The 17,750-nt window shown below is 39.1% G+C and overlaps 1 protein-coding gene across 3 annotated transcripts in view; it reads right to left on the bottom strand.

The window, feature by feature from the left end:
• The window catches only part of LOC117325128 (SCY1-like protein 2), a 122,823-nt gene that overhangs the window by 33,412 nt on the left and 71,661 nt on the right, over nt 1-17,750 (bottom strand). For all 3 annotated transcript variants that reach the window (XM_033881091.1, XM_033881093.1, XM_033881092.1), the window contains exon 3: nt 3,285-3,384. In XM_033881091.1, coding sequence (XP_033736982.1) covers nt 3,285-3,384 — 100 coding nt within the window. The remainder of the gene's footprint in view (nt 1-3,284; nt 3,385-17,750) is intronic.

The following is a 17,750-nucleotide window of genomic DNA, read 5'->3' as shown; positions in this document are numbered from 1 at the left end:
CAGTTTTAAATCACTGAAAAACGAATAACCCCTACGGAAGGAGCAAGGTGCAATTATATTTCGGAATCGTAACAGGGCCCTAATGTGGATTTTGAATTTATTGTGGCATTTCTTGAACTGCATGTGCACCTAAGATGAATATATAAAGATCCCTTGAAATTAATCAATACCGGTGTGAATTACTTGTAAATGTTATAACATCTGATATCATGTCAGTCTCAGCTATCATAACTACAGAAATCCTCAGGTTCCACAAATCGCGTCTGTAACCTCGTTACATCCTCAGGTTCCACAAACCGCGTCTGTAACCTCGTTAAATCATCAGGTTCCACAATACGCGTCTGTAACCTCGTTATATCCTCAGGTTCCACAATACGCGTCTGTAACCTCGTTATATCCTCAGGTTCCACAATACGCGTCTGTAACCTCGTTAAATCATCAGGTTCCTCAGTCCGCGTCTGTAACCTCGTTACATCCTCAGGTTCCACAAACCGCGTCTGTAACCTCGTTAAATCCTCAGGTTCCACAATACGCGTCTGTAACCTCGTTATATCCTCAGGATCCACAATACGCGTCTGTAACCTCGTTAAATCATCAGGTTCCACAATACGCGTCTGTAACCTCGTTATATCCTCAGGTTCCTCAATCCGCATCGGTAACCTCGTTAAATCCTCAGGTTCCACAATCCTCGTCTGTAACCTCGTTAAATCCTCAGGTTCCACAATACGCGTCTGTAACCTCGTTAAATCCTCAGGTTCCTCAGTCCGCGTCTGTTACCTCGTTAAATCATCAGGTTCCAAAATCAGCGTCTGTAACCACGTTAAATCATCAGGTTCCACAATCCGCGTCTGTAACCTCGTTAAATCCTCAGGTTCCACAAACCGCGTCTGTAACCTCGTTAAATCCTCAGGTTCCACAAACCGCGTCTGTAACCTCGTTAAATCATCATTTTCCACAAACCGCGTCTGTAACCTCGTTAAATCCTTAGGTTCCATAAACCGCGTCTGTAATCTCGTTAAATCCTCAGGTTCCACAATCCGCGTCTGTAACCTCGTTATATCATCAGGTTCCACAATCCGCGTCTGTAACCTCGTTATATCATCAGGTTCCACAAACCGCGTCTGTAACCTCGTTAAATCCTCAGGTTCCACAAACCGCGTCTGTAACCTCGTTAAATCCTCAGGTTCCACAAACCGCGTCTGTAACCTCGTTAAATCCTCAGGTTCCACAAACCGCGTCTGTAACCTCGTTAAATCCTCAGGTTCCACAAACCGCGTCTTTAACCTCGTTAAATCCTCAGGTTCCTCAGTCCGCGTAATTAGTTAAGGTGTTATCATCTTCCACATTGTACAGCGACTTCATCATGCGGATGTTTTTATCAAATCAGAACTTAGTCGGTAGCCTACATGTACTTCGTTACCAGATTGGTCTGAAAGACATATCAGATACCTAACGGATGACCAAATCCAATCGCGTCCTCTTCCATTTTGTTGGATTACGTAACAGTTAATATTTAAGTATTACATTAATTAGTAACAGGATTACACAGGTTCAGTAGTTTCACCTGTCCTTGGCCTGTCATATACATAATACTGGCGGGATGAGGTGAGGCCTGATGTGTGTAGTGTGGTACCCCGACATGTTACGTTTATAGTGCTCCTCTCCGGTAAGGTGTGACCTTTAATGTCTATGTTTTACTATGAATGTCAAAGGTTAACAATGACAGTGGTGTGATAAAAATGCAGTTAGGCAGTAGTCGACCAGTACGGAAGATATTGTATCAAGGCTGCCCCTGAATATCGTATCAAGGCTGGCCCGGAATATCGTATCAAGGCTGCCCGGAATATGGTATCAAGGCTGGCCCGGAATATGGTATCAAGGCTGGCCCGGAATATCGTATCAAGGCTGGCCCGGAATATCGTATCAAGGCTGGCCCGGAATATCGTATCAAGGCTGGCCCGGAATATCGTATCAAGGCTGGCCCGGAATATCGTATCAAGGCTGGCCCGGAATATCGTATCAAGGCTGCCCCTGAATATTGTATCAAGGCTGGCCCGGAATATCGTATCAAGGCTAGCCCGGAATATGGTATCAAGGCTGGCCCGGAATATGGTATCAAGGCTGGCCCGGAATATGGTATCAAGGCTGGCCCGGAATATCGTATCAAGGCTGGCCCGGAATATCGTATCAAGGCTGGCCCGGAATATCGTATCAAGGCTGCCCCTGAATATTGTATCAAGGCTGGCCCGGAATATCGTATCAAGGCTAGCCCGGAATATGGTATCAAGGCTGGCCCGGAATATGGTATCAAGGCTGGCCCGGAATATGGTATCAAGGCTGGCCCGGAATATCGTATCAAGGCTGGCCCGGGATATCGTATCAAGGCTGGCCCGGGATATCGTATCAAGGCTGGCCCGGAATATCGTATCAAGGCTGGCCGGGAATATCAATTGTTTGTCTATACCATCTCTAGTGTAGACTTTTGAAACACCACAACTATTCACGAGAAGAAGAAGACCCATAAGACCCTCTCTCGTATGGCTTTGGTTGTGACCTTCAGGAGTCTCGGTGGAATTTTACATTTCTCCGTATATAAAGGCCCCATTGACACCAGATTTCCCGACTGAGATGGACATTACATGTCATTAACAGTAACAGTATACCGAGTTCGTCTATTACAGTCGTGTTGCTGTCTGATTAAGATATTAACGACCGAGAGATCTCGGAATGCATTACACATGTATATCAGTGAACATCAATCTGCCTTTATCAACACTAATAATAACTTTTGGTATTAACCCATCTTAACAGTGTATTCCATTCATTGCATCGATTCCTGTGCCATTCCTTCGGTTTAAGTAGTTATTTTATTGAACCTTTGCTGTATAAAATTGCAGTATTTACTTCAATCATCATTTGGCAATATTTTGTTTTTAAGTAAAACTGACATGGTAATAGTATGTAAACGGTTGTTTACACGTATTGCGGGTCCATTGTTGTTCCCATTAAACATAGCTTACTTTTGAAAGAAATTATGGACAATAACGTGTCTACGGAAACACAAATCCTTGTGAAGACATTCTATTTTTTAAGAAAATGCAATTGTTATGTAAACATTGTTTGTAAATGATAGCTGTGTTAACTGAACAAGCTATTACAGCAAAGTTAAAAAAAATATTAAAAAAAAAACAAAAAAAACAACAGCAAACACGAACATTTATCTAAACCTGAACGATGGATTTCACACCATCAGATATATTTATAAAACTCAGAAAGAAGCCAACCCTTATTTCCGGTGGAGCAGGCGTTGGTATCCTGTCGTAACGGCCTAGCACGTTGGCAAGACTGGCAAACAACGGTTCCGTGGCAAATGCAAGGCTGTTACTGAAACACACAAACATTGATAATGGTATAGTCTCTTCGTTAAACCCTGACAAGTGCCTGAGGAATCAGAGTGTTAAACATGTTAATGACAAACGTTTTTACGAACGTCTAGAGTACAGGTGTACCTTTAGTCGTTTATCTCTGACTCAGCTAGTGAGAGTTTCCTTTCGCTTAAATGGTAAAGGCTGCATCTGGAAGGCCTTTTAAGGAAATACATAGCTTAGATATTTACCGAGATACTTATATCCCCTTGGTGTTACGGGAATACTGGTAATAACCTGGTGAAGAATCCACATTTAAAGATTCAACTTATTCCGGTGATGAAGTTAAGTTTATAACTAGTATAAGGAATTAATCTTAATTTGGATGACCGCATGCAAAAATAGGAAGTCGTACTCTTACCGACGTACTCTGGCTGACGTACTCTGACTGACGTACTCTGATGTACTCTGACTGACGTACTCTGACGTACTCTGACTGACGTACTCTGATGTACTCTGACTGACGTACTCTGCCTGACGTACTCTGACGTACTCTGACTGACGTACTCTGACCGACGTACTCTGACTGACGTACTCTGACTGATGTACTCTGACTGACGTACTCAGACGTACTCTGACCGACGTACTCTGACCGACGTACTCTGACTGACGTTCTCTGACTCACGTACTCTGACTGACGTACTCTGACGTACTCTGGCTGACGTACTCTGACTGACGTACTCTGATTGACGTACTCTGACTGACGTTCTCTGACTGACGTACTCTGACTGACGTACCCTGACCGACGTACTCTGACTGACGTACTCTGACTGACGTACTCTGACGTACTCTGACTGATGTACTCTGACTGACGTACTCAGACTGACATACTCTGACTGATGTACTCTGACTGACGTTCTCTGACTGACGTACTCTGACTGACGTACCCTGACCGACGTACTCTGACTGACGTACCCTGACCGACGTACTCTGACTGACGTACTCTGACGTACTCTGACTGACCTACTCTGACTGACGTACTCTGACTGACGTTCTCTGACTGACGTACTCTGACTGATGTACTCTGACTGACGTACTCAGACTGACAGATTACGTTCTCTGACTGACGTACTCTGACTGACGTACTCTGACTGACGTACTCAGACGTACTCTGACCGACGTACTCTGACCGACGTACTCTGACTGACGTTCTCTGACTGACGTACTCTGACTGACGTACTCTGACTGACGTACTCAGACTGACGTACTCTGGCTGACGTACTCTGACCGACATACTCTGACTGACGTACTCTGACCGACGTCCTCTGACTGACGTACTCTGACTGACGTACTCTGACTGACGTACTCAGACGTACTCAGACGTACTCACTCAGACGTACTCAGGCGTACTCTGACTGACGTACTCTGGCTGACGTACTCTGACTGACGTACTCTGACCGACGTACTCTGACTGACGTACTCTGGCTGACGTACTCTAACTGACGTACTCTGACTGACGTTCTCTGACTGACGTACTCTGCTCTAACTGACGTACTCTGACTGACGTACTCTAACTGACGTACTCTGACTGACGTACTCAGACGTTCGCTGACGTACTCTGACGTGCCCGCTACACTTCACAAAAGGAGTGAAGGCGTCCATATACAGCTTCTAACTGTTATTAACAAAAACAGTATAGTCACTTGTTTGGTTAAAACATTAATGTTTTCAGATGGTATCAAGCTGTAGTAATCTAGATCCGGCTTTGAAACTGCATCAATTATTTTTACCGATGACTTTTTATAACTAATATTAATGAGACGTCGAGTTTTAAACTGATGAGAAACGAATGTTGCACTATCTAAAGAAAGAAACCAATTCTACAGATACCTCCCGAATCTTTAACTATTCTGTCCTTTAGATACATCGCCATGCAGACTTGGGTAAAGACAACGCAAAGAGAATTGTCGATAATTTAATTTGATTTGCATAATATGCAATCGCTGAAAATGACATTTTCGTCATTTTTCGAATTGCTTTGGAATCTCGGATCAATTTAAAATATTATTTTGACAGGTCTTTATTAAGATTATCAGAATTTTCCGAAACCCTGTCAAGTAGTGTTTGTTTCTGTGTCTTCAACGGCAATAACATGATAATAACAGCACATTTCTCTCGTGAAAGGTAGCAAGCATATAATGCACTTAGTATCAAGATAATAGCTCTGCCCCAGAGAACGTAACATGGCAATAGTTCTGCGAGATAAAGTCAAATCTAACAAGTCACAAATAGCAGGTCACACGCCTACAGTAAATCTAGATTGAACGCATATATCACATCCGTCATTACATCACCTTAACTGTTGTAAGGCTGTTACCTTACAAAACATCAAACAACTCCAACGAAAGGTCACACACCTAAAACACAACCAGATCTAACACAATTACAGCACATCTTTCCCAAGGGAGGTTACACACCTAAAACGCAGTCAGATTTAACACAGTGACAGCACAACTCTTCCATGGGGACCACACATCTAAAATACAGTCGGATTTAACAAATGACTGCATAACCCACCCATGTTGAGTTTGCATAAAACGACACGCCTCTTCCATGAGAGATTACACACCTCTAATACATAAGTAGCTGATATACAAATACACATTTCTCTCATTAAAGGTCACCACCTCTAAGACACTTCTCTTCTAAAGGTCACTGTCTCTAAGACACTTCTCTTCTAAAGGTCACCTCTCTAACACAAATCTCTCATTAAAGGTCACCACCTCTAACACACTTCTCTTCTAAAGGTCACCACCTCTAACACACTTCTCTTCTAAAGGTCACCACCTCTAACACACTTCTCTTCTAAAGTTCACCACCTCTAACACACTTCTCTCATTAAAGGTCACCACCTCTAACACACATCTCTCATTAAAGGTCACCACTTCTAACACACTTCTCTCATTAAAGGTCACCACCTCTAACACACTTCTCTCATTAAAGGTCACCACCTCTAACACACTTCTCTCATTAAATGTCACCACCTCTAACACACTTCTCTCATTAAAGGTCACCACCTCTAACACACTTCTCTCATTAAAGGTCACCACCTCTAACACACTTCTCTCATTAAAGGTCACCACCTCTAACACACTTCTCTTCTAAAGGTCACCACCTCTAACACACTTCTCTTCTAAAGGTCACTGTCTCTAACACACTTCTCTCATTAAAGTTCACCACCTCTAACACACTTCTCTCATTAAAGGTCACCACCTCTAACAAACTTCTCTTCTAAAGGTCACTGTCTCTAACAAACTTCTCTTCTAAAGGTCACTGTCTCTAACACACTTCTCTCTCATTAAAGGTCACCACCTCTAACACACTTCTCTCATTAAAGGTCACCACCTCTAACACACTTCTCTCATTAAAGGTCACCACCTCTAACACATGGCTTCCATACAAAGTCGGAGACGTCTATTGTTTGCTTTATTGAAAGTAGATTTTTTGTTTGTTTAAGTAATGAATATAAATGGCCGTCGGTGCTATGGTCTTAATACATCTTAAACAACAGTTCAGTTGAATGTTTTCACTGTATCAATCACATCAAACCGGTATGTCTTTATGACTGTAGTCTATTCGGTCAGTAGACTTATCCAGTTTGCCTATAAAAGGATGTTAAAATGAGGTCATTAAAAGGTTCCCCTTTGTCTCGACTCCACTTTTAAGCTTCTACTTGTCCTCCCTTCTGGTACGAATACGATCTGGTATGACTGACTAACTGTAGTGTTTATATTCGACTGTAACCATTTAAATACAATAGACTGACCGAAATGAAAGTGAATCTTTGAAACTGAATGACTTGAAAACAGTTAATAAACGGAATGAAAAAGGAAATGAAATCAAAGCGATTGTTAAATCTGTCACCTGGAGCGTTGATACCCTGTGCATGTGTCCATGTACATTACAGGGAAATTGGTAAACCAATCCAGTTTTGTCACCCTGCTGAAAACTCCGGATGAACAGAACACTATTTGATGATATACTTTGAATTAGACATCTCTACATCCTTTGAAGTGCGGTATTGTCTCAATTTCTTATTCAGTGCGCCGGGGAAATAAGTTTATTTTTCAATTTTAATTTTCATGTTAATCTGTTTAAGAAAATACACAGGTTATGCTGAGATGACCTTCCATTGTTGCATGCCAGAGAAATGATGTAAATTAAATTGAATTAACTGATTCAAACCAAATCAATATTTCTATTTTTCACTGAACAATCCGTTACCTGTGTAAAGTAAATGTTAGTTTTTAAAGCTTCATGCATGTGTTGAATTCTCCTTAAGGTAGACTGTTTTCCGTGTTAAAGTCTGTTCATTTTGATCGACTTGCAGACGCTACCAATGATGTGCTTACACTTGAGTTGGTTTACGATGTACTTTGTCTCGCTTATCAAATACCATGCAATACGTTAAACACATGAAAGACAGCTATGTAACAGTCCACGAAACAAATAGCTGAAGTAAACAAACACTCCACTTTAACAAATGAAACACCTCCAGACCAAATACAACTAGCTGATTACACAATGTTATCAAACCTTTATAAAACACGAAATGGGGACCAAATACAGACACAAATATCAGTTGGTTTGAGTGATGATGGTGCCAGCCGACTGAATCACAGATATCGTTATGTCAGTTTATTATCTAGGAAGACATTATAACCACGACAATAAACTCATGTTATTAATCACATTGATAATGAGTACAGGGACGTTGTTTCTATTTATTGTTTTAGCCAAGCGACACTTCACTCGTTACTTTGATTACATAGACTCGATATGCGTATTATTCCAATTAAAACTAGTCTATGTATCTACTCCATATATATCATCGTAGTGTGATAATGATAGTCCATGTAGATTATCGTAGTGTGATAATGATAGTCCATTGAGATTATCGTAGTGTGGTAATGATAGTCCATGTAGATTATCGTAGTGTGGTAATGATAGTCCATGTAGATTATCGTAGTGTGGTAATGATAGTCCATGTAGATTATCGTAGTGTGATAATGATAGTCCATGTAGATTATCGTAGTGTGATGATGATAGTCCATGTAGATTATCGTAGTGTGATAATGATAGTCCATGTAGATTATCGTAGTGTGATAATGATAGTCCATGTAGATTATCGTAGTGTGGTTATGATAGTCCATATATATTGTCGTAGTGTGGTTATGATAGTCCATATATATTATCGTAGTGTGATAATGATAGTCCATATAGATTATCGTAGTGTGATAATGATAGTCCATATAGATTATCGTAGTGTGATAATGATAGTCCGTATAGATTATCGTAGTGTGATAATGATAGTCCATGTATATTATCGTAGTGTGATAATGATAGTCCATATAGATTATCGTAGTGTGATAATGCTAGTCAATGTAGATTATCGTAGTGTGAAAATGATAGTCTATATAGATTATCGTAGTGTGATAATGATAGTCCATGTATATTATCGTAGTGTGATAATGATAGTCCATATAGATTATCGTAGTGTGATAATGATAGTCCATGTATATTATCGTAGTGTGATAATGATAGTCCATATAGATTATCGTAGTGTGATAATGCTAGTCAATGTAGATTATCGTAGTATTATAATGATAGTCCATATAGATTATCGTAGTGTGATAATGATAGTCCATATAGATTATCGTAGTGTGATAATGATAGTCCATATAGATTATCGTAGTGTGATAATGATAGTCCATATAGATTATCGTAGTGTGATAATGATAGTCCGTATAGATTATCGTAGTGTGATAATGATAGTCCATGTAGATCATCGTAGTGTGATAATGATAGTCCATACAGATTATCGTAGTGTGATAATGATAGTCCATATAGATTATCGTAGTGTGATAATGATAGTCCATATAGATTATCGTGGTGTGATAATGATAGTCCGTATAGATTATCGTAGTGTGATAATGATAGTCCATATAGATTATCGTAGTGTGGTAATGATAGTCCATGTAGATTATCGTAGTGTGATAATGATAGTCCGTATAGATTATCGTAGTGTGATAATGATAGTCCATGTAGATTAACGTAGTGTGATAATGATAGTCCATATAGATTATCGTAGTGTGATAATGATAGTCCATGTAGATTATCGTAGTGTGATAATGATAGTCCGTATATATTATCGTAGTGTGATAATGATAGTCCATATAGATTATCGTAGTGTGATAATGATAGTCCATGTAGATTATCGTGGTGTGATAATGATAGTCCATATAGATTATCGTAATGTGGTAATGATAGTCCATATAGATTATCATAGTGTGATAATGATAGTCCATGTAGATTATCGTAGTGTGATAATGATAGTCCGTATAGATTATCGTAGTGTTATAATGATAGTCCATATAGATTATCGTAGTGTGATAATGATAGTCCATATAAATTATCGTAGTGTGATAATGATAGTCCATGTAGATTATCGTGGTGTGATAATGATAGTCCATATAGATTATCGTAGTGTGATAATGATAGTCCATATAGATTATCGTAGTGTGATAATGATAGTACATATAGATTATCGTAGTGTGATAATGATAGTCCATGTATATTATCGTAGTGTGATAATGATAGTCCATGTAGATTATCGTAGTGTGGTAATGATAGTCCATATATATTATCGTAGTGTGATAATGATAGTCCATATAGAGTATCGTAGTGTGATAATGATAGTCCATGTAGATTATCGTAGTGTGATAATGATAGTCCATATAGATTATCGTAGTGTGATAATGATAGTCCATGTAGATTATCGTAGTGTGGTAATGATAGTCCATGTAGATTATCGTAGTGTGATAATGATAGTCCATATAGAGTATCGTAGTGTGATAATGATAGTCCATGTAGATTATCGTAGTGTGGTAATGATAGTCCATATAGATTATCGTGGTGTGGTAATGATAGTCCATATAGATTATCGTAGTGTGATAATGATAGTCCATATAGATTATCGTAGTGTGATAATGATAGTCCATATAGATTATCGTAGTGTGATAATGATAGTCCATGTAGATTATCGTAGTGTGATAATAATTATCCATACAGATTATCGTAGTGTGGTAATGATAGTCCATATTGATTATCGTAGTGTGATAATGATAGTCCATGTAGATTATCGTAGTATTATAATGATAGTCCATATAGATTATCGTAGTGTGATAATGATAGTCCATGTAGATTATCGTAGTATTTAGGGGATAGTAAGTTGTTTTGAGTGGCTATACTGGCGATTAGAACATGAAATTTGGTTTGAACTCGAGACCGATAGGTCGAGAGTTTAAACCAAATTTCATGTTCTAATCGCCAGTATAACCACGAAAAACAACGTACTATCCCCATTCTAACACGTTTACTATCGCATATATTTAGAAACATTGTTTTACAGTGCTACAAGTACGCTGTTAAGTACTCCGTGACCTCCGTAAGTGACGTGTCATACTGTGGCGGATTGACCAATCAGAGAGAAGCTATCAAAGTCGGTCAATTGGCCACGCCCATACTGGCGAGAACTCGGTCTGTGTGTTAACGAAGCGGGGTATTTGGTTGTTGTGAAAGTCCTGTTTCCGAAGATTTAAAGACATATTTGGATTTACGCAGTATGCTTAACGACATGTGCATTTTAACAAAGTCAGGGTTGATGTGTTTCTACAGGCTCAACCGTTATGTGAAGTTGTGTGCACTTGTTCCATTTCATTTCGGATTTTACTTGACCTTAGATGCCTACACACGGACGAAATGAACGTTTCAATCAATAAATGACGGTAAGAATGATGTTAACGATTTTTGTTAAATTTATTAAGTTAATTCATTCTATTCGATTTCTTCACTTTCGATTCCAATATCACGGGCCATCAATCATAAATGGTGCAGAGTGTTGAATTTCGCTACGAGTCGAACTTGACGCCATATTGTTTTGATTAGAAACGGGGCGTGGCTTAACACGATATGTCATGGTTCTATCGCAGATTAGAAGTCGGTCCGCAACCAATCAAAACACGCGTTGCAAACGAATCGTGTTAGAATATAATGATAGTCCATGTAGATTATCGTAGTGTGATAATGATAGTCCATGTAGATTATTGTAGTGTGATAATGATAGTCCGTATATATTATCGTAGTGTGATAATGATAGTCCGTATATATTTATCGTAGTGTGATAATGATAGTCAATGTATATTATCGTAGTGTGATAATGATAGTCCATATAGATTATCGTAGTATTATAATGATAGTCAATGTATATTATCGTAGTGTGATAATGATAGTCCATATAGATTATCGTAGTATTATAATGATAGTCCATGTAGATTATCGTAGTGTGATAATGATAGTCCATGTAGATTATCGTAGTGTGGTAATGATAGTCCATATAGAGTATCGTAGTGTGATAATGATAGTCCATATAGATTATCGTAGTGTGATAATGATAGTCCATGTAGATTATCGTAGTGTGATAATGATAGTCCGTATAGATTATCGTAGTGTGATAATGATAGTCCATATAGATTATCGTAGTGTGATAATGATAGTCCATGTAGATTATCGTAGTGTGATAATGATAGTCCATATAGATTATCGTAGTGTGATAATGATAGTCCATATAGAGTATCGTAGTATTATAATGATAGTCCATATAGATTATCGTAGTGTGATAATGATAGTCCATATAGATTATCGTAGTGTGATAATGATAGTCCATATAGATTATCGTAGTGTGATAATGATAGTCCATATAGATTATCGTAGTGTGATGCTGATATTTCATATAGATTATCGTAGTGTGATAATGATAGTCAATGTATATTATCGTGGTGTGATAATGATAGTCCATATAGATTATCGTAGTGTGGTAATGATAGTCCGTATAGATTATCGTAGTGTGATAATGATAGTCCATATATATTATCGTAGTGTGATAATGATAGTCCATATAGAGTATCGTAGTGTGATAATGATAGTCCATGTAGATTATCGTAGTGTGATAATGATAGTCCATGTATATTATCGTAGTGTGATAATGATAGTCCATATAGAGTATCGTAGTGTGATAATGATAGTCCATATAGATTATCGTAATGTGATAATGATAGTCCATGTATATTATCGTAGTGTGATAATGATAGTCCATGTAGATTATCGTAGTGTGGTAATGATAGTCCATATAGAGTATCGTAGTGTGATAATGATAGTCCATATAGATTATCGTAGTATTATAATGATAGTCCATATAGATTATCGTAGTGTGATAATGATAGTCCATATAGATTATCGTAGTGTGATAATGATAGTCCATGTATATTATCGTAGTGTGATAATGATAGTCCATGTAGATTATCGTAGTGTGGTAATGATAGTCCATATATATTATCGTAGTGTGATAATGATAGTCCATATAGAGTATCGTAGTGTGATAATGATAGTCCATGTAGATTATCGTAGTGTGATAATGATAGTCCATTGAGATTATCGTAGTGTGATAATGATAGTCCATGTAGATTATCGTAGTGTGGTAATGATAGTCCATGTAGATTATCGTAGTGTGATAATGATAGTCCATATAGATTATCGTAGTGTGATAATGATAGTCCATGTAGATTATCGTAGTGTGGTAATGATAGTCCATATAGATTATCGTAGTGTGATAATGATAGTCCATATAGATTATCGTAGTGTGATAATGATAGTCCATGTAGATTATCGTAGTGTGATAATGATAGTCCATATATATTATCGTGGTGTGATAATGATAGTCCATGTAGATTATCGTAGTGTGGTAATGATAGTCCATATAGATTATCGTAGTGTGGTAATGATAGTCCATATAGATTATCGTGGTGTGGTAATGATAGTCCATATAGATTATCGTGGTGTGGTAATGATAGTCCATATAGATTATCGTAGTGTGATAATGATAGTCCATATAGATTACCGTAGTGTGATAATGATAGTCCATGTAGATTATCGTAGTGTGGTTATGATAGTCCATATAGATTATCGTAGTGTGATAATGATAGTCCGTATAGATTTTGTAGTTCGATAATAATTATCCATACAGATTATCGTAGTATTATAATACTAGTCTATATATAGATTATCGTAGTGTGATAATGATAGTCCGTATAGATTTTGTAGTGTGATAATAATAATCCATACAGATTATCGTAGTATTATAATACTAGTCTTTATATAGATTATTGCAGTGTGATAATCGGTATAACTAATACACATAAAAGACAGGTGATTTGAGTACCAGTCAGCTGGAATATATACTGATGTCTCCTATAGACCCGTCGTCTTAGAAAGAATTAGGTCAGGCTCCTAACGACGGTAATCACAGTCGATATTACAATACCCAGCACGTTTTGGGGAGGCGAGAATGACGGTCTAGGAAGTAATTAAGCTCCGATATATCCACGTACGATTACCGTGCTACCGGAGACGGATTATTTTCACTTTTATGCGAGATTGCTTCGATACTTTCTCGGAAGTAAAAAGAAAAATCTTCACTTTGTTTGCGACTGCGCGTTATCGGGTGATGACGTGATTGGATTTCCACTTATTAGGAATGTAAAGTGCCGGTGATTAACTTTACGAGCATCTATCATCATATATAAGTAGCACGGATTTCTCCAAATGCTCGCCAGGTTAATTTCAAACCGACACCGGGAACTGGATGTCTCATTTTTGATGGAAGTCATTACCCAATTCCGGTTTTATACACCATCATTCTTGTGATACGATTTATGATATTAGGTTGATTGACTGTAGTGAAAAGGTCGACAAAATTGGTAGCCGTAAAATTGATCTATACAAGTCATATTGTTTTATGATAATTGCAAAATGTTTGGTGTATAATAACCGAAAGTGGTTGTATCACGTATAATAGTGACATAGTTAAAAATGTGTCTCAAAATGTGAACATTTTTGTTGTTAAGATTGTGCTTAATATTTACCTGTATATTTGAGCTCATAATTTGCAGCAAATGATAATCTTGAGCACATAAGATGATTTTGACAGCATACGGCATTATTTGATGTTTTTTTTTTTTGGATAAAAAAGTGAACCTTGTCGTACCCCTCTGGTGGGCAACAGTAAGCAGGCAATAACATGGACCCGTGGACGTTATGATTGTTTAAACATGACTAATTGGTTGTTTACAAGGTTGTTATAAATTGTACGTGGTTTTGTTTCAATTGGTTTGTGAGCGAAATTCCATTGTTCGTGTAACAGGTCCTTTAACAGCTGTCAGACAACAGCAATATATTATTTTTCTCCAATTTTATATGATATCTAAAACAAACCAGTTTAAAGGAAACACATGATTTTACAATCACACTTAGTTGGTATAAATAACCCAGAACTAGACGGATGGAATGGCGATATGACGAGCTCACAGCAAACATAGCCTAATCGGCATATATAGGTATTACATAATTGCTTTACAGACACCCACAGGTGGCTGGTCACGATATATATAGACCTAATCCAATGATGTTTACTTCATAACAATATATATTCTGCTCCGTTAACGAACATTAGTTGTCGTAATATTCTGCTCCGTCCCCTGGTCCGTTAACGAACATTAGTTGTCGTAATAATCTGTTCCATCCCCTGGTCCGTTAACGAACATTAGTTGTCGTAATAATCTGTTCCATCCCCTGGTCCTTTAACGAACATTAGTTGTCGTAATAATCTGTTCCATCCCCTGGTCCTTTAACGAACATTAGTTGTCGTAATAATCTGTTCCGTCCCCTGGTCCTTTAACGAACATTAGTTTATATTAAACTTCAGTCATGAAATTCCCTCTGTTGTTCTCGTTGGGAAGCTTATAATTGTGTCAAACAGACATTGATTTGGTAGGCCACGACGATTTGGAAAAAAAACCCTTATAACTGTGTCAAATAGACATTGATTTGGTAGGCCACGACATTTTTGAAAACCTTATAACTGTGTCAAATAGACATTGATTTGGTAGGCCACGACATTTTTGAAAAGCTTATAATTGCGTCAAACGGACATTCGTTTGGTAGGCCACGTCATGTTTGAAAAGCTTATAATTGCGTCAAACGGACATTCGTTTGGTAGGCCACGGCATTTTTGAAAAGCTTATAATTGCGTCAAACAGACATTCGTTTGGTAGGCCACGGCATTTTTGAAAAGCTTATAATTGCGTCAAACGGACATTCGTTTGGTAGGCCACGGCATGTTTGAAAGTTATGTTGATACTCCACTGTTATTGAGGATAAATTAATCATTGTGATCCGAACGAGCATAATGGTACATAAAAACTCTTTTCGCATCGATGCTGACACAAGTATCATTTATGTTCACTGTGTATAATCTATGTTTATGTTAAAAATAACAGCGAATACCAGCGTACTAACGAAACCATAGTGGTAAATAAAAAAATAAGTAAAATGATGGAAAATATGAACAAAAAATAATTAAAATATCTAACAATATTAAAATAAAGTTAATAAATAAAAGATAATACAAAAGTAAACTGTACCTTGGAATAATTCAGGAAAGGTAGGTGAGTTGAGTAAGTTAACGTGTCAGATAGATATTTTCCTGGGAAATAAACTTGGGAATCATCGGTATGTTGTTTATCGTGGGATGATGATATTAATCAAATCAAGCAGCTTCAGATAAATGACATCCTCGTATATTACAACATGGACAACACGTTCACACACAGAGCTCCGCATGTGTCAATATACATCTAAGCCACCAGGAGTCACGCGCAGAGCTCCACTTGTGTCAATAGACATCTAAGCCACCAGGAGTCACGCGCAGAGCTCCACTTGTGACAATATACATCTAAACCACCAGGAGTCACGCACAGAGCTCCGCATGTGTCAATATACATCTAAGCCATTTATATACATCTAAGCCACCAGGAGTCACGCGCAGAGCTCCACTTGTGTCAATAGACATCTAAGCCCCCAGGAGTCACGCGCAGAGCTTAAAATGTGTCAATTGACATCTAAGTCACCAGGAGTCACGCGCAGAGCTCCACTTGTGTCAATTGACATCTAAGCCACCAGGAGTCACGCGCAGAGCATAACTTGTGTCAATAGACATCTAAGCCACCAGGAGTCACGCGCAGAGCTCCACTTGTGTCAATAGACATCTTAGCCACCAGGAGTCACGCGCAGAGCTCAACTTGTGTCAATAAACAAATAAGCCACCATGAGTCACGCGCAGCGCTCCACTTGTGTCACTAGACATCTAAGCCACCAGGAGTCACGCGCAGAGCTCCACTTGTGTCAATAGACATCTAAGCCACCAGGAGTCACGCGCAGAGCTCCACTTGTGTCAATAGACATCTAAGCCACCAGGAGTCTCGCGCAGAGCTCAACTTGTGTCAATAGACATCTAAGCCACCAGGAGTCACGCGCAGAGCTCCACTTGTGTCAATAGACATCTAAGCCACCAGGAGTCACGCGCAGAGCTCCGCTTGTGTCAATAGACATCTAAGCCACCAGGAGTCACGCGCAGAGCTCCACTTGTGTCAATAAACAAATAAGCCACCATGAGTCACGCGCAGCGCTCCACTTGTGTCACTAGACATCTAAGCCATTAGGAGTCACGCGCAGCGCTCCACTTGTGTAAATAGACATCTTAGCCACCAGGAGTCACGCGCAGAGCTCAACTTGTGTCAATAAACAAATACGCCACCATGAGCCACGCGCAGCGCTCCACTTGTGTCACTAGACATCTAAGCCATTAGGAGTCACGCGCAGCGCTCCACTTGTGTCAATAGACATCTAAGCCACCAGAAGTCACGCGCAGAGCTCAACTTGTGTCAATAAACAAATAAGCCACCATGAGTCACGCGCAGAGCTCCACTTCTGTCAATAGACATCTAAGCCACCAGGAGTCACGCGCAGAGCTCCACTTGTGTAATATATACATCTAAGCCACCAGGAGTCACGTGCAGAGCTCCACTTGTGTCAATAGACATCTAAGCCACCAGGAGTCACGCGCAGAGCTCCACTTGTGTCAATAGACATCTAAGCCACCAGGAGTCACGCGCAGAGCTCCACTTGTGTCAATAGACATCTAAGCCACCAGGAGTCACGCACAGAGCTCCACTTGCGTCAATAGACATCTAAGCCACCAGGAGTCACGCGCAGAGCTCCACTTGTGTCAATAGACATCTAAGCCAACAGGGGTCACGCGCAGAGCTCCACTTGTGTCAATAGACATCTAAGCCACCAGGAGTCACGCGCAGAGCTCCACTTGTGTCAATAGACATCTAAGCCAACAGGGGTCACGCGCAGAGCTCCACTTGT

The sequence above is a fragment of the Pecten maximus genome, chromosome 4 (genome assembly GCF_902652985.1).
Source record: "Pecten maximus chromosome 4, xPecMax1.1, whole genome shotgun sequence".
In the NCBI taxonomy this organism is placed as follows: domain Eukaryota; kingdom Metazoa; phylum Mollusca; class Bivalvia; order Pectinida; family Pectinidae; genus Pecten; species Pecten maximus.
The sequence above is the reverse complement of the archived record's forward strand: the minus strand, read 5'-3'. Positions and strand labels throughout refer to the sequence as shown.